At 46.2% G+C, this 18,566-nt stretch overlaps 1 protein-coding gene across 1 annotated transcript; it reads right to left on the bottom strand.

The window, feature by feature from the left end:
• Window positions 1-6,593: 6,593 nt before the first annotated feature.
• Window positions 6,594-18,103, bottom strand: papolg (poly(A) polymerase gamma). The gene is made up of 22 exons (XM_061228546.1): window positions 17,972-18,103; window positions 16,254-16,421; window positions 15,603-15,669; window positions 15,265-15,346; window positions 15,012-15,121; window positions 14,835-14,888; window positions 14,587-14,698; window positions 14,019-14,108; window positions 13,791-13,929; window positions 13,253-13,325; window positions 13,042-13,162; window positions 12,852-12,936; window positions 12,643-12,696; window positions 12,254-12,370; window positions 10,517-10,626; window positions 9,429-9,550; window positions 8,891-9,048; window positions 8,688-8,797; window positions 8,363-8,583; window positions 8,166-8,246; window positions 7,244-7,303; window positions 6,594-7,154 (listed from the first exon to the last, which is right to left on the bottom strand). The coding sequence occupies exons 1-22, from the start codon at window positions 17,986-17,988 to the stop codon at window positions 7,056-7,058; spliced, it is 2,250 nt and encodes a 749-aa protein (XP_061084530.1). The 5' UTR covers window positions 17,989-18,103; the 3' UTR covers window positions 6,594-7,055.
• Between the last annotated feature and the right edge of the window lie 463 nt (window positions 18,104-18,566).

Below are 18,566 nucleotides of genomic sequence, written 5' to 3'. Positions count from 1 at the left end.
TGAATTATAGGCATCCTTAATGAAATTACGCAATGACTCAAGCATATGGGGGAGCCATTTTAATACACTCATTTTTCAAACACTAAAAGTTTTCTTGAGTACTACAGTGTTTTGGTTTGAAAATGATTAGCACCATTTTAATATTTGGTTTAGCCTCCGCTGGAGAGAAGAACAAGTTACTCACCTGATATTGCAGGACAATGGTGTACATGGCTAAAATTCTTGGTGTCATCTGACCACAATACGATTCCAGTGATGCTTGGCAAAGTTCAAGTGCTTCAATTTGTGGGTTGGGGCTCCAGAAAGGCTTCCAAAGAGCTTGTTGACATTGGAGGTGGCATTCAACCCCTGATTTTGAGACTTCCACTAAACAGCGTAGTTCTGAAACTGTGATCCTTGGCTTTTTCTTTACCTCCTTCACCATCTTCCTCACTGTGTCTGGGATAAACTGTATGGACATGAGTCTGGCAAATATGCAACTGCTCCAGACTGCCCTGGCTGTGCTTGTGCTGTGTTTCTACGGTTTATGTTTTTTTTAAATATATTTAAAATCCGTTTAGCTCATTTCCCAGTAATTTTATACATCCGTTACCTGATTTGTGTTTGTCAACAAGCACCTGTGTCTTCTGAGTTAAAAGCCATTTGGTTTATCACATGGTAATGGATGACGAAATAATTTTACATTTGCGCAACTTCATATTCATGCCCCAGAGAATGAGGAAATAGCAACAGGCAGCAATATAGTATCTGGAGACTGAGATCGAAAGCTTGTTTTTTTACAAATATTTTTTATTTGAGTGAATGTAAGAAGTTTCCCCAAATATTTGAGCAAACATTCCAGATTCTCTGTTTGGAGTGTGTGCGTTCTCCCTGTGTCTGTGTGGTGTGTGTGTGTTCTCCCTGTGTCTGTGTGGAGTGTGTGCGTTCTCCCTTTGTCTATCTGGAGTGTGTGTTCTCCCTGTGTCTGTGTGGAGTGTGTGTGTTCTCCCTGTGTCTGTGTGGAGTGTGTGCGTTCTCCCTGTGTCTGTGTGGAGTGTGTGTGTTCTCCCTGTGTCTGTGTGGAGTGTGTGCGTTCTCCCTTTGTCTATGTGGAGTGTGTGTTCTCCCTGTGTCTGTGTGGAGTGTGTGTGTTCTCCCTGTGTCTGTGTGGAGTGTGTGCGTTCTCCCTGTGTCTGTGTGGAGTGTGTGTGTTCTCCCTGTGTCTGTGTGGAGTGTGTGTGTTCTCCCTGTGTCTGTGTGGAGTGTGTGCGTTCTCCCTGTGTCTGTGTGGAGTGTGTGTGTTCTCCCTGTGTCTGTGTGGAGTGTGTGCGTTCTCCCTGTGTCTGTGTGGAGTGTGTGTGTTCTCCCTGTGTCTGTGTGGAGTGTGTGTGTTCTCCCTGTGTCTGTGTGGAGTGTGGGTGTTCTCCCTGTGTCTGTGTGGTTTTACTCCAGTTTCCTCACGCAGTCCAGAGACAATCAGCTTAGGTGGTAATGCTTTACAATAAGGTTCCATGAATCAGCATGAACTAATGCAGTTAACTAACTACTGAAAAGTGAATCTGTACAGCTCTTTTAATGTATTTGTGCATCATTAATTCATGTTAACAACTACATTATTCATACTGGAATGAAAAAGTCAGTTAATGTATTTGTTAATGGTAAACTAATATATTCATCATATGGTTTGCTAATGTAAGTATATATTAATGTAACAAATACATTAGTTAATGCCAATTCATGTACCTTAATGTAAAGTGTGACCAGTTCGGTTAACTGGAGGGACATTAGGTACGGGTAGCACACAGGTGTGTGCCCTGTGATGGACTGGTGAACTGTCCAGGGTGGATTCCTGCCTCTCACCCCAATGCATATTGGGATAGGCAGCACCCCCCCCCCCCCCCATGACCTAGACCAGGAAAAAGCAGGTTAAACAATGGAGGGATGGATTTTTGCTCCTTTTCATGAAGGGTGCGGATAAATCTGGAGCTGACTGCACTGTGGTATCTTACCTATGAACAGTAAAGGATAATAACAAAGACAAGTTTTGACAAGAGCAGGAACCGACAGCGCGCAGACACAGAACACAGAACAACATGTGCACATCACTGTAGTGAGAAAAGAGGCAAAATCAGAACTTCACTTCAGCAAAAATGTATGAAAATACAGGGAAGTAAGAGGTTTCCACTTCTCCAAAAGCCTGCTACAGACTGATAGACAGTGAGTGACACAGTCAGGCCAAAACACCTTAAAGACCCCCAGGTGTCAAAATGGCATCACATTTTCATTTAATTTTATTTAACTGTAGTTCAGTATCGTTACGATGTAAGCCAGTCCACGAATAAAATGGAAGTATTTATAACAACATTATATAACAACAAACATGCAGTAGGGGAAAAAAACTTCTTGAAACGTCACAATGAGGACTAAGCAGATTTATTGAGCGTCTCCTCAATGCCAAATGTCAGCGAAACCACAGGCCACCACAGAACATGAGGCATGAAGGTGAACACCAAAATCACAATCACATCACTGAAAAGTAAAATGTGTGCGCGCGGTAATTATTTAAGATCTTCCAATGAGATTTGTAAACAGACATATAACAGAATAAAACGATACATTAATTATTAACAAACCTAGAGATTAATCGACATTCGGAGAATGTAAACTGAAGATATTTGTTCATATGTCAGCCAATGCCATTTTAGATTAAAGAATATTAATCGTGCTGGCTTTATTAACATGCTTATAATATCAATGTTAGGGTATTCCCCAGACGAACGAGCACGGCTACAGAAAAAGATGGGAATGTCCCAGAGACGACGCGAACAAGGAAGTTTTTTTTTTATAATCTGGCACAAATGAGCTTCCTGTTATCTACGCAGCGATTTGTCACAAAATTACGTTGCACAAATTTGTTTACTACACAAGCATGTAAACTGCTTCATACTTGACGGAGTTAATCGCGGAAATGGCATTTCACATATAGCCTATGCCAAGCTTATGTTGGCTTAGAAAAGGGCAGCTTTTTAAGTTACCAAGAGAACTGGCAATGTCGCCATTTAAGCACCACGGCCAGCACTTATTGAAGTTTGCTGGTTCCGTAGAACATTCTGAACCTACGTGTAAACATCGATCGATCCAACATTGAGGACCCATTATTCAGTTTAGCGGAGTTCTACGAGGGTGCTCGCTGCTTGGGCTTTCGCGTAGACCCAGCGAACAACGAAGAGCGCTCTGACGTCATGAACACTAGGTGAGGAAAAGGGCAGAGACCGGTAGCTATAAGCAAGATTTAATCCTTGTGCAAGCGTTGGAAAAGCTAGTTGCGATTACATATTGTAAAGAATTAATGAAGACATGCTTAGTCCTTCTGCTTAGTGTCAAACAGGCACTTCTGCTTAGGCACTTCATTCAATATAACTTGTATCAGGACGCATTTTTTAAAGCTAGGCTATAAAAGAAAATAGAACACACTAATTGTTTGGTAACGTCATACCAACTGTTCAGGATCATGTATTAAAGGGAAAGGTTGAAGGAACCAGTCTCATATTTAAAACACATCGAACCAACTAGCACAAAGTTGTCACCTCAATCTACCAGTATAGGAACAGAAAGTGATTGCGAAGAAAAGGAACTCAGAACTGGAAGGTATGTGGGAATCCTTACCATGGAGAACATTTTCACTTGTGCTGGCAAGTAATCATTAAGACACCAATGGAAACTGTACATATAGAGAAAGTTCCCCTTTCATTTTGTTTAAGCGTCGAATGTCTTTGCCTAGCTTAGCTTACCTTTTCACGGAGTGCACGTGCCCAACGGCTAGTTTAGCTGTGGTCGGCTTCTGTAATAAGTCCTCTTACCCACTGATTTCAGAGGAAGTGCAGAGGAATCCACTACACAGGGCCACCTGTGAAACTAGGGGACTCCATATTACCTTTAAAGTGGATATTACCACATGTAATATCAATGTAAAACCTTACAAACATTTTTACAGCCTCGCAAGTCCACATGCAGTACATAACCGCATACAAATGATCAACAAATTACGTAAAAACCGTTACCAATACCCTAGCAAAAACCAGACGGAAAGCGCTCATGTGAAAACAAACTTAAGACGAGAAGGATACGTTTGTAACGGAGTTAAACTCTGAAGAATCAAGGCACTTACAGGTAGGAGGTATATAATAAAATCCTTTATTGTGTGAGATTAATAAATGTTAAAATACAACGCAGAAAAACAAATTGACTACAATCTGTGTGAAGTGGCTCAAATAGCCTTCAAGATGCATCCCTTGGAGACTAGAAAGTACGACTAACGCAATTTGCTATTCAAGGTTTACAAAACTCAGATGAATTAGTAAATTAGGTAAGAAAATTGCATAAATTGCCAATTTGAACATTCAGCAATTAATTATACAGAATGTAATGTACCAGGATTTTTTGCAAAAAATTGTATTGTATTTTGGAGGGGAGGGGATTGGTGAAACGTCCATATACATTGCAGTCCGCGTTCGAACAGACATACATTTTATGGCTTTGGCAGTGCACTCCAGCACATTGGATCTTAACAGAAACCAGGCGTGGAGGGCATTTACATCCATGTCAGGTGAACCACTGAACGGCAGTCATTTTAACACACAGCTACCCCATTTTGGGGGACCAGAAGAAATGCCATTTCTTGGCCAGCTGTGTGCCCTTGCATCATTAGCTCATGCATAAGAAAGCTAACAAAAGCTCTAGAAGTTGACTGTTGGTGTGGCCTTCGCATTTAGAGTCTATCACCGCCCCGTCACCATGACGACCCAAAATGTCCATACCAGTTAACACTGGTAAGCCTCAAGAACAGAATAACCAGGTTAGAGTTTGCTAAACGGTACATAAAAAAAAAAACCTGTAGAGTTCTGGAAAAGTCCTATGGACTGAGGAGTATTAACCCGTACCAAAGTGATGGGAAGAGAGTAGGCAGAGAGAAAGGACCTTCTCTTATGATCCAAACCGCCTGCCCTGAATCCCATCGAACGCGTTTTCTTTCTGAAGACAAGAATGAAGTCAAAACGCCCCAGAAACAAAGTGGGACTGAAGATGGCTACAGTACAGGCCTGGCAGAGCATCACTAAGGAAGACACCCGGCACATTTCTACATCAGACAGTCATCACACGGACAGGATTTGCAATCAAGTACTAAAATGACAACTCCATTTAAGATTTAAGCCAATTTGTATAAACGCAGTGCAACAAGTATGAAAAGGGCTGCAATTCCTAGGGAGATCACGTGTATCCACGGATGCAAATACCTACTAACGTTGACTGCATTAAGTCAGCAGACACCATCCTCATATTCATGGCTTCATATTAAATCCAATGTGCTGGAGTATAGAGCCAAAACTAATTTTGTAACGTCCAAAGACATGGACTGCACAGTATTAACGAAATCAGGCAATTTTCAAACTAATATTTTCAAATATTTGTCAGGGCAGACAGCAGGTACAGAGAAGTAAGGACAACACTGGAGTTCATTGGACCACTACACAGTCCAGAATTCATCCAGACTTTCACAATGACAACCAAACACAACACACAAAAACGGCACGGAACTTCTACCAAACTATGACACTCCAAGGATCCAAATAGGTTTCCCTCTGAATAGGTGTCAACATACCAAAAACACCCCCCTCCCCCCAATTTATGTATAAAATTCTTAATTCAAGAAAACAAAAAGCAAAAAAAATAAAAATAAAAAACAGGGAGACAGACATGTGGGGTTTTATGGTTTTATGGTATCATTTAAAGGAGACAATACCATACATTACATAGAAAAATACCCTTTCAAATACAATTTGTTGCCCTACAAAAACAATACCCCAATGAACGGAAATAGTTTTTTGTTTTTCTTTTAAATTGTGAAGAAATGAAGATTCACATTCAGTTGGAGCAGTCATTACAATGTTAATGAGGAAGAAATAAGTAACTGCGATGGTTTTGATATATAAAAAAAGCACAAGGTACAAATATGCCAAGTATAAATAAAATAAGAACCCCAAGAATTGAACGATAAAGGGAGTCTTAAATACACAGCTGCTTCCTGTACACCTAACCTCAGCGGAACCTGGAAAATAGCCAGTGAAATTACTGTGCATGGGAAAGAGGGCGGATGGTCGGACTCCTTCCTTCTACGTCACAAACTAAGGGAGGAGTTTAGGAGCCTCCACAGGAGGTGTAAGAGCCGACGGTTCGCTCTCAGGGAGTTAGCGTAGCGAGGGAGGGGAGAGAAAAAGAAAAAAAAAAAGAAAAGAAAAAGGGGGGTGAAACTCATCCAGCTATACGGCAAATAGCACTCAACCGCCCCGCTAAAGCAGGCTAAAGCAGGCTCTGCACCGCACCAGAACCAGCGCCCGCCGGGTGAGTGTCCCCCCCAGGTCTGCGTGGGTGTTGGATTACCAGCCTGGCGCACTGCGGGTGATGGTTCTGGTGTGGTCTGTGGTCCAAAAGAGCCTCAGAATGGAACCACTACAGCAATTGCAAAAAATTAAAAAAAAAAAACATCCTTGGGAAAAAACAAAAAACAAACACATTTTCATAAACAGTGCATAATACATAGAAGGGTGGGGAGAGGGGGGGGGGGGGGGGGGGGGGATATCAAGACTTTTTTTGTAACTTTTCTTTTTTGTTAAAAACTACAATTTTTGGTGTATGAAAAAAAAAAAAAAAAAAAACTAAACAGTGATTTTAAAGACAATTATATACATAAACTCTACTTATTGTACAAGTTATACGTTCTAACAAGCTCAACTCCGAGTATTCATTATGTGAAGGCAGTTTTAAAAAGAAAAACTGAAACGAAGACCAAAAAAAAAAAAAAAAGAAAAAAAGAAAGAAAAAGAAGCACCCTCCGATACTCCTCGCGGGCAGTGGATGGTTTTGGGGAGGTTGCGGGGGTCCGGCAGGGGCAGCGGTGGTGTGGGGGGGGGGGGGGGGGTCTTAGAGACGCGCCCCCAGCAGTCCTGCAGGGGCTCCCTGGGCCAGCAGTGAGTGAGTGCTGATAAAAAGGAGAGACCCGGGGGGAGGTTACCTGGGCGCTATCGGTTGAGCGTGAGTCTGATGGAGTTCTTGATCACGCGCAGGTTGCTGGTGGGCAGGGGGGACGACGCGTCGGGCAGCTCCTTGCTGGGTAATCTCTGAAAAAATTACATTTGAATTAAAGTAAACGTGGCGTCAGGGCCGCGGACCCCAATTTCGCCATCTGGAACGAAGGTGTCGGCGATACCTGCGTTCTCGTCGTGTCGATGGTCGGGATGGGCATGGCCTCAACTTCGCCAAGACCTTCCTGTTGGACACAAGAGTACATTGCTTAATGGGAGGGGGGGAAAGTGCATTTTAAAAATGAAGACAACTGATACATTTACAAGGGTAAAATAGTATTTGGTGGGAGGGGTGGGGGTTGTTCTACCCCATCAAAAGACTTGATGTTCTGGTCCCACATACTGTACATATCAGTGGCATTTAATTACAGCTGAAGAAAAGAGGGGAAAAAAAATATAATTCCAGGACCGAATGAATGAAAAACCTGACAGCTGAATGTGACTGGGCATAACGGCGGTTTAGAGTTTCAGAGCTGTGGCCAAAAACAACAGTGTGCGTCATGTCCTGCAAGCATTCCAGTCTCCGGCTGGGGTTCAGGAGGGAAAATATGCACATCAGGCATTTGAAGGGGACCGGTATGTGCCATCTGCAATGATTCACGGGAGGGACAAGTTGTGGCAGTAGCGATAAGTACTGTAGAATAACCGTGGTCCAATCTACTCATGCCATCTTTCAACCCAATTGTTCCACCCATAAAATTTGGATGTGCAACGTTGTTGAACGACTTTCAAGCGGTTATAACATATCCGACAGACTACAAATATAACTTGCACGGAAACTGAGAATTCAAAAGTTTCAATTATTTGGGATTTGTTTCAAACAAGCCGCAGAATATTAGGATATTCATCTGTATCGCGTAGCCCTTGAACAAACCAAATGCATTATGAGCACAGAGCATAAAGCAAAGAACTTCCCCCTGACTGAACGGGGCTGCAAAATCACAGTTCAGGATGCAAATTCAGTTACCAGTAAGTACATCAATGATTCAATACTTTGTGAGGATCCAAAAGTTATTTTGGGTGATGAAGGAGTCGACGGATACCCACCACCACTGGGCTGTCCGCCTGCTCCTCTCCGTTGCTGGGAGGTGGGTAGGGCTCCTTAAACTCAGCGTCCCCCAACAAGAGCTGCAAAAGGCAATACGCACAGCGTGATTAACACAAGCCTCTAAGTTTCCCCGCAGTTACACACGCGGGGGCGGGCTGTGGCGCCGCAGTGCATGATGGGAAGGCCGGGAGGGCACCTTGTCCGCGTCCTTCAGCCTCTTGGGCGACTCCTCCAGGGAGGGCGAGTGGGGCCGTTTGGGGGCGGTGCCGTTGACAGCCGCGGCGCTCACCCCATTGGCCAGCTCGGGCTGGCTGCCTGGGGAGGCGTGTCGCAGGACCAGGCTCCGGCCCACCACCGTGGGGATGGTGCTGCCTGTAGGGGGCGCTGCGGGCTTAGCTGGGGGGGTGGATGCAGGCTCTGCAGAGGACAGAGGTTGGGTTAAAAAAAGGACAATGAAGAACAATGTCTAAACTGCTGGGTTAGAGATTTTAAACGTCCAGAGACAGACGGGCGACACTCACTGGAGCCAATCACAGGGATGGACATCCCCTGCTCCACCTTCTGGGGAGAGGTCTCCCCGGACGGCGGGCTCTCCACGAACACCAGAGCGGGGGTCTTGGGTGGGGTGATGCTGGAGGAGAGGAGACAGCCACGTTACAGAACGCGCCCGGCTCTCCGCTCAAGAGCAGGCCCGGAGAGGAGAGTTTTAGGGCTCGGCTCTCACCTGTCGTCCGTGTCTGAAGTGGGCTTCTTGGGCTTGACGGCGGCGGGGGAGGTGAAGGGGGTCCCCGAGTCGGTGTCCCGGGAGCTGTCCAGCTGGCTGCTGTCCAGAGAGGAGCGCTTGGAGCCCCCGCTGGAGCTGCGGTTCAGGTCCGCCATGCTCTGGACACACGGGAAGAGACGGGACGTTTACAGGACCGCACACTCACACGAGGGTCAGGAACCAAGCAGAGAAACGAAACGACCCATTCACCTGGACCAGTGGGCCACCAACCCAGTTCCTGGAGATCTAGTCCTGTAGGTTTTCATTGCAACCCAAATTTGGCACACCTAATTCTACCAATTAGCAGCTCAACAGGATCTCTAGCTGTTGAATGAGGTGAGCTTCGCAGAGGTTGGAGTGAAAACCAACAGGACTGTAGACCCCCAGGAACAGGGTTGGTGATCCCTGATGGAGGCCACAAGGTCCTCCCACACTCGACCACATCCAGCCTCCAGAGGCACCCAGGCAGCGGGCAGGGCCCGCAGGGCCCGGTACACACCCGCTTCTTCTTCTGCACGACCTCCGGCGGGAGGTACTGGTGGAGCTGCCTCTTCTTCACGTGCGTGGCCTCGATCTTCATGCCGTCCTTCAGCATGTTGATGTTGTTGGCCTGCCGGTAGACTGCGGGAACAGCAGCGATGCCGTCAGAAGGGTAGCAGCCACGCCAAACATCCCCTCCCACGAAAAAACCGCTTTTAGCACCAGTGTAGCAATAGGACTTTTTTTTTTTTTTTTTTAAAGGAACTGTACAAACTTCACCGAAGAGACAGTGAGCACCGTTATTCATTGGACAGCGGCACGTTATTTCGGTTCCGTACTCTAGCACTGAGCGAGTTTGAAAGGATACAACGACAATGAGGTTGAAGCCCAGACTATAAGCTCTCATTTGAGGGCATTTTCATCCTTCTCGGATGAACCGCTTCGAAATAACAGCACCTTTTGTACATGGTCCCCGCATTTTAAGGAACTATTTGTTGAATCGGCTTCGGAGAAGCGTTTCGTAAGGCAGGTGTATTCATTCGTGCCGTTAGTGAATGCAGAAGAGAGCCGTTGATGTCTAGTCAGCAGTCTAGACTTTGCACTTGCCTTTGGAGCGTGACAACATGAGGAAAACCACAGTGTCGATGCACATTAAGCCGGCTGTCACAACATACTGCTAGAGCAACAAAAGGTTTTTTGAAGGCCAAAAAGTGGAAAATTCTTGACTGGCCGAGTCAATCGCTGGATCTGAACATGCATTTCACATGCTGAAGAGGAGACCGAAGTGTCTGGTGATGACTATGCTTCGCTGGGTTCAGCAGTCATTGCATGCAAAGGATAAGCGACCAAATATTAGGAATGATTACTTTATACTGTATCATGTTAAACTGTCCCAATATTATTTTATGCCCGAAAATGGGAGGGCATAAGAAAAGGTCTAGAGTACAGAACCAAAATAACAAAAACGTGTGTCACTTTCGAATGAATTATGGTGCTCACTGTACTCTCTCATACAAATGTATTTATTAAATTTTCACAAAGAAAAGAACTATAAATAGTGGAACAAATAGTGCTGAGCGCATTTCAAAAGCTGAAAAGAGGCCTTACCGGTGTCAGTGAAAGCCTGGATATCGTAGGTGAGGTCAATGTTCACACTCTCTGCATTCTCCACTTTTTTAAAGATGATTCCAATGAACCACCTGGAAATGTAGTCATTCCTGTGTGGACAGAAATGCATTTCAATCACCAATGCATCTTTGGAGTTAAAACGAAGTTACATTTTCAATTTAAGATTCAATTTTCATTTAAATTTACACACAAAAAAGCAAGCATTTATTTCATAGCCTACTACCACCATCAAGTCAAGAAATTTCAACGGTACCGAGTTTTAAAATCTTGAAGCAGACATCAATAGAGTTCGTAATAATTAGCTTCCAGCTCCATCTGGTGACAACACAAGGTAGTGCGTCTGCCTTTGATCAGCTGACAGGAGATTTCCTGCGCGCGGGATGTTATCAGTAAAGCAGAGCGGTGCCCCTGTTACTGCACACCGTGTCCTGACACGCCTCAGGAATCCGGGCAGGGTGACTCACACAGACGCCGTTTCCAACGCCGCCGATCGGCCGCGACACCCAATCCAACGCACCGCATTCCTGACCGAATTAACCGTTACAAACGTCATCCAAGTGTTTAAACGCAAGCTTCCTTTGTCTCCAATCAGACATTCAAATCCCGCTTGATATTGGCAAAATGATTCGCTTTCACTAGAATGCAAGAGAAGCAACTACTGCACCGGTCTTCCAGTCGGCATATGCGGCTAAAGACACTCAGCAACCACTCATGAACGCATTGTGAGGCTCATTTTTTAAAATGAATGTTCTTGTTATAAAGCACTCCAAATCACTCCTAACAACTATCTGACTTCCATCCACTTCAACCATATTCAGTTCTAAAGTCCATTCTATGAAAGTTAGCTCATATTAAAGTAAACAGAAGTAATTAAACTCAAACACTGCCCCCTGTGGGATGTGTTTCAGCAGTGGCCCTGTAAGTCCACAGACTCTGCTGGGAGTGTATGGGAGAGGGCCCAGAGACCACACCCTGGCACACTCTGCTGGGAGCGTATGGGAGAGAGGGCCCAGAGACCACACCCTGGCACACTCTGCTGGGAGCGTATGGGAGAGAGGGCCCAGAGACCACACCCTGGCACACTCTGCTGGGAGTGTATGGGAGAGAGGGCCAGAGACCACACCCTGGCACACTCTGCTGGGAGCGTATGGGAGAGAGGGCCAGAGACCACACCCTGGCACACTCTATGGGAGCGTATGGGAGAGAGGGCGCAGAGACCACGCCCTGGCACACTCTGCTGGGAGCGTATGGGAGAGAGGGCCCAGAGACCACGCCCTGGCACACTCTGCTGGGAGCGTATGGGAGAGAGGGCCAGAGACCACACCCTGGCACACTCTGCTGGGAGCGTATGGGAGAGAGGGCCCAGAGACCACACCCTGGCACACTCTGCTGGGAGTGTATGGGAGAGAGGGCCAGAGACCACACCCTGGCACACTCTGCTGGGAGCGTATGGGAGAGAGGGCCCAGAGACCACACCCTGGCACACTCTGCTGGGAGCGTATGGGAGAGAGGGCCAGAGACCACACCCTGGCACACTCTGCTGGGAGCGTATGGGAGAGAGGGCCAGAGACCACACCCTGGCACACTCTGCTGGGAGCGTATGGGAGAGAGGGCCAGAGACCACACCCTGGCACACTCTGCTGGGAGCGTATGGGAGAGAGGGCCAGAGACCACGCCCTGGCAGGCTGCAGGCAGGCTCAGTGAGGGGGGACTCACTCGCAGCTCTCCTTGGACCCGGGGAAGGACTGGGGGTTGACGTGGGCCAGAGTGATGTACTCGTTCCGCTCCAGATTCCCCACCAGGACTCGAATCTTAGACTCCACAAGGCCGATCCTACAGAGAGAGACAGAGTTAGAATAAAGAGAGGAACACAAATGTGAACCCTGTACAGCTGCCAAAATGTGAGCAGTCACCCCTAGTGTGGAGAACTGCAATATCAACATCCACTCTTTCCCAGGGCGGATGAACACGGGACACGCATGTATGCATGTGCGTGCGAGCGTACACGCACATATGCACATATGCACACACACGCAGGCGCGCACACGCACACACATGGACACGGACACAGATGTATGCACGGGCACGCACACAGGGGCACTCACCATTCCAAGTGATTCTCCTCAGTGGAGGCACTGGCCGTCAGTACAATGTAATGTCTGTCAAAGATACACAAAAGTCAGTTAAGCTTTCAGGACTTCCTTCTGTTCATGTTAACCAATACTACTACACAAGACAACCATAATTACATAACCTCCACACAAATTCTTTTTGAAAATGAAAATTTAAAAAGACCACCAGAACACATACGTACTTGTATTTTTGGAAAAAGTTTGGCGGCTCGAAAAGTTTGGACCAGTCGGCTTTCCCTTGAAGAATTTCATCAGTGACGTTCAGACCTGCCGGTGTGGAGAGAGGCGAGTTCAACAAGCTGCAGAGCACACCATGCGGCTGTGAGCGGCGGAGCCGACCCGCGTCACTCAGAGCTGGGCTCCGTTACCCACCGTTCTTAAACTCCTCGCTCATGATGGTGCGGGTGGAGGTGGAGACGTTGTAGGTGGAGTTCTGCTGCGGGTATGCCGGCGTGATGATGGGCATGAGGTGGTATCGGTCAGAGGGGTTCACCTGCAGGCCGGGGGAGGGGAGACGTTAGCCCCGGGGTCAGGACACAGGGGTAGGGGGGAGGTAGGGGGGTTACAGTGGTGCCAGACTCACCCGCGGGTCCCAGACAGGCAGGTTCAGGTTGCTCTCTTCTGGCTGTTTTAGGAGGACTGGGTTGGGCCATTCCCTGTGGGGGGGGGGGGGGTGTTAAAAATAAAAGTCATTAAAATGAAGTTCCACATCCACCCTCAGCCATCACAGTACTCCACAGAAGCAGGTGGGGCAGGAATAGGGGACAGGACACGACAGCTCTGAAACCTGCTGTTCAGTGGAACTGCTCCTGTCTACAGATAAAACATTAAGGGCCTGATTCACCAACACCTTAAGCACATGCAAAACCAATAATTACCAATACTTGATCATGGTATTGGTTTGGCACCAATCATCGGCTACCATATTAGTTTAGCGCGTGCTTTTACATACATGAAAAGGTTTTCGCAAATTAGGACCCAAATGCAAGCCACGCATGCTGGCCTGGATGAAGACTTCCGCTTCGAAAGAATAGATAAAAACATGGCTGCCAGCCTTCCCGTGAAGACACCCAAGCCTGCCCTTACAGCAGGAACACAGACGACGGGAGAAAGGGACGCACCACTTTGAGAAGACGAGGAAGAACTTGTGCACCAGTGTGGCGGCCACTGCGTTGGGGTACAGCTGGCAGGTTCTGGCCACCAGCATGGCCCAGGACACGCCCCCCAGGAAGCCCAGCATGTTGGAGTAGATTCCCCGCTCTGTGGGAGGGGCACAAAGTCACGCCCGTCAGACGTCACACCGCACACATCCGAAGCGGCGCGAGATTTCGTTAGAACTCGTTACTCACTTTTGGCCCACAGCTTGATGGCTCTTAGAGTTAGCCTGAAGTTCTCCTTGTTTGGCACCAGGTACAGGATTTCGTCAGTGACTCGACAACCTGCGTGGAAAGGTTCGTTAATAAAAACCAAGCTCTGACATTCGGCTCTGCTAACATCGGCCACAAAAATAAGGGGAAGGGGGTATTGAACCCTTTCAGACATAAGATCACAAATATGCGATTACATCATTTAAAGCTGATGTAACATTCTCAACTGAAACCACATCTAGAATGTTCTTAACCGGACGTTGTGATGAGTATGTAACGATCGCTAATGGTAATGGAAAGCAACGAAGTTCTCGAACACCAATTTACGCCTTTTTCAGCTTTATTGGACAGTATATAGAGACAGGAAGAATGGGGGCGAAAGAGAGGGAAAGACATGCGACAAATTGTCAGACGGTCGGATTCGAACCGTTGACGTCGCGGCTCACAATGAGCATGCGGTCAGTGCTCTGCAGGCTGCGCCACCGAGACACCCCAACTTGAACACCAAATTTAGAGTTTTGAGATCCCATTAAATGACAGGTGGAAATACCATTTAAGCTGCGAATGCAGCGGATGTCCAGGTTCCTCAAGTGTGAGTCTCCCCGCAGGTCCAGGTTGTCTGGAATAGACGGCAGGGCCAGTCTTGCAAACAACAGATCAATCTACCCGGCGGAGGGAGGAGAGAAACCAACAATGAGGAGGCCAAGTCCTTTTCTGAGAAGTACATTGTGACACTATTTACAAAGATTTACGGTTAACACAACCGTGTTTTGAAAGAACCGTTTCACCATTGCTTACCTCAATCCCGTCAAACTTAAACTTGATAACTGGTACAAATGCATCCTCAACAGCCTGCGCCGAAACAAATCGAACAGTCAGTCAACGAACGAACGAACGAAGGCCCATGAGAAACAGGAAGAGCGTTAGCCCCGTTTCCCAAGGGCAACGCATTAATGACGCCCAGAGAAGGCTCACCCGCAGGTCTTTGATCTCCTCGAGCAGTTTGAGCTTCTCAAAGAAAGACTGAAAGAAGTCGGACCGGTCCACGTGACGAGGAGCCACACACAGCGCGTCGATATCCGCCCCTGGAGACGGAAACCGCAAAGAGGAGCGTGTAAACTACAGGCCACACACGGACACACTGCTCTGGCTATTAAACAGGGCAATACGACAGGCCGTCGCCAGTATAATGACAGCCTTCGTACATGCCAGGACCTTGTCGTCCTACCTTTAGTATGCACTCCAAGCCGATAGGAACCAAAGGTAAATATCTTCCCACCGACATTGGCTACAGCTGAGGGTGGAAGGTTCTGGAATAGAACAGACGCTCACTGAAACTGTGATCCACATACAACAGAACTGGAGATGCTAAAACTGAAGAACCATTACAGATGGGAAGAGAATGCTCTTCCGGAAAAGGTCACGTCATTAAGCATGCTGCCACTTTAGGAGAGACTGAACATGAAGCAGGAGATATTCCGATACAAAACGCAGAAAACGTGGCAAAAATGGATACATAATAAATTAAAGGTAGAGCGCAGCCATCATTATCCAGTCATGACATACCTTTGTCTCGCTAATATCTGCGATCCATTCCTTGACGAATGTGTTGAGTTTCCCCAGAACGGCCAATCTGAAATACAACGGATAGATGTGTGCACAGAGCAAACCTAGTTCAAGATGACAGTTCATTGGCGAAAGAAAAAAAAACAAAAAACCAAACCTGTTGATCTCAAAATGTTCAAATACCACCAACATTTGCTTGATGCTGATTGGGGGCAGACTTTTGTTTGATTTTTTACTACCGAAGCGAACTCTGTTCTACCCTCTAATCTGAGAGTTGCTCCAATGGACCCATTTCAGTTAAGACTGCCTTTCCCCAAACCTCCTGGACTGAGTTGAAATGTATAATTTGCTATTGTATCATTTTTAAAGTGAGCGAAACAGAGGAAAAAAGGAGAAAGTGAGCCTGGAACCCTCCCGCATGAGACACCAACCACAACACCAAATTTGCTGGGAGCCAGAGCTGCCTTTTCGGTATAGGGGGCTACTCGCTTTATTCATTTCCCCCCCTGATTTATTAGAAAACATGCAGGCGCGAGATTAGAACGCAGCCGGCAGGCAAAATATATATATACTGTGTATATATATATATATATATATATATATATATATATATCGCAAACCCGACGTGTACATGTTTTGGTGATGTCTCACCTGTGGTTGAGCTCATCTTCGTCCTCAAACACCCCGAAAGGCTTCATGGCTTCGATGAGTTTCTGCGTGTACATGTGATCGATCTCCCTGGGGAAGGCCAGGCTGATGGAGGACGTGATCCCATAGTGTTTCAGAGGCTGCTGCCCGCCAAGTACACTGTTACTAGTCCTTGAAATAAAACAAAACAAAACAATTCACCTTTCCACAAAATTCAACGTCAGTTTATACAAGCGTGTTATACAAGTGTCCAGTATAGCATTCCATTATATTAGACATAAACATATCGTATTAAATAAACCAAATACAGAATAACTATGCTGGGCTTCCCGGAGATCACAATGCCTTTCCCTCAAAATGTAATCATAAATAATACATTAGAAAAATACCCGTGGATTGAAGTACAAAGAATAGAACACGTTAAGCACGTTTAAATTCACAGAAGCTGTGATTTGGTGGCAAAATATGCTTTAATACAAAACTCAAGAAACATAGCAACATTAATTTCATTGCACCGCCACCGGTTGACAACGTAAACCTACAAACCACGCCCCATCGTCCCGGTTTATATTGCTACATAAAACAATAACCGCATGTCAGCTAGCTAGCTTCATTTGAAGTGTTTTTGCTGCTGCAGTCAAGCCAAGTTGGCTAACGTTAGCAAAGTTCTACACATTTCCATTGCTCTGCATAACGTTAGCTTCCATACCGGTCCACATGTTCACATGTAATTTAGCAAGCTAACCGTTTGATTAACGTTAGTTCACAGCGAAATTACAGGGCAGACAATACCCAAGGTGGTGGTAGAAAGAAAAACACTGATGCAACCGCGTTAAATCCTCACTAGAAAACGCAATCGTTACAGAATCAACAAGCTAATGCTAGCTAGCTAGCGTCGCACCATTAGCAACAGTCACGCCAAACATGTCACCTCTCCAGTAACAAGGATGGTTAACCAACAGCAAGGAAGATAAACAAACCGGATAGCTAACGATAGCTACTAACAAACACGACAAATGGGCCAAATTACGCTCGCTAACCACCGGCAAGAAAGATAAACAGACCAACACTAGCTAGCTACCAGCAAGCAATAAATAAACGGACTAGCTAGCTGTGTATTAGCAGGACGCTCGCCATTTCCACCGAGTCGCTCCAAACGGTTTGAAAAAGCGAACACCATTCCGCTTCAGTTCTGGCTAACGTTAGCTAGCTCTTGAAAAAAACCTAATTTATCAAACTCACATACGGTTGTAGCGGCAGGCGGTGTATTAAACAGCGAAAGGGGTACCATGCTGTTGTAACAACTAACGTTAACGTTACACAAGGATCGATCGCCAAGTAAACTTTACCGGAACTCAACCCTGTGTCAACCAAAGCACTTAGCTAGCTATCTCTGCATACAGCAGGGCTACTGTTGTCAGCTAGCTAGTGACACAAACTTAACGCAAGTTCTGCATGTAGCTAGCTATCCAGCCCTACGCAAAATAGATTACAATACCTTACAACGAACTATATTTTCCAGGTGGTAAAGAAAAGCCCTATATAATGTTATCCTGTGCAACAAAATAAACCAACGCAAAACATATTCGGTTGTGGATCTCGCAGGCCTTTGTTAATCCTAGCTTTCTAGCTCGCACATAGCTAGCTAGCAACCATAGCCCCAATCTCCTTTCAATAACAAAGGGAAATTGATTTATCAGATCAGTGCGTGGACCACTTACGTTGACATTTCTTTCATGACCTCCAGAGGAGCTTTCGTTGTAATTTTTCAAAATATCTTTCTTGAAAACATGTAAACTCAGCCAGCAGCAGCCCCCCGTCCGTATTTATAACAATAGTTGTATTCCAATATGGCGACCCGGCGCTGCGTTTCCCGACGGGCTTTGCGCGGCACGGCACAGCTTTGATGCAGTTGATTTTAAAATATAGTACACAGAATCTACTGTTGCGCCCAGAGGAGATGCAAGTTAGTTGTCCTTAGCAGACCTATATTTAGATGCTGTTTTAATCTTAAATGTCCAGGGAAAAAATCGGGTAAATGTATTGTGTACCTGGAGTGTACCACTGAGTGTCATCTTCATCAAGTAGACCTAGACAGTAAATTAAGACGTTAAGTTCCAGGACACCGTGTGACTCAGTCACCAGAAGCCCTTGGGGTGGTAATTTTCACGTCGCGTTGCTTTTAAAGCATTACATTTACATTTCAACCACACACACTTGTCACTGTTACGTTTTTTCTTCTTCTTTTTGCTTCAGGGTTTCACAAACAGAGACCAGGAGAGGGTGCGGCACGGGGTCCACAGCAAGGTAAAATGA

The sequence above is a fragment of the Conger conger genome, chromosome 18 (assembly GCF_963514075.1).
Source record: "Conger conger chromosome 18, fConCon1.1, whole genome shotgun sequence".
Lineage (NCBI taxonomy): Eukaryota > Metazoa > Chordata > Actinopteri > Anguilliformes > Congridae > Conger > Conger conger.
This window is presented reverse-complemented; position numbering and strand designations above follow the sequence as displayed.

Excerpts from the sequence above, each read along its gene's own strand:
- papolg (XM_061228546.1), bottom strand. Across the intron at positions 15,670-16,253 it reads GAAGATGAGCTCAACCACAG|ATTGGCCGTTCTGGGGAAAC; the intron begins GTGAGACATCAC and ends GTTGTATTTCAG. Across the intron at positions 13,326-13,790 it reads TTCCTCGTCTTCTCAAAGTG|GGAATGGCCCAACCCAGTCC; the intron begins GTGCGTCCCTTT and ends CCCCCCCCACAG.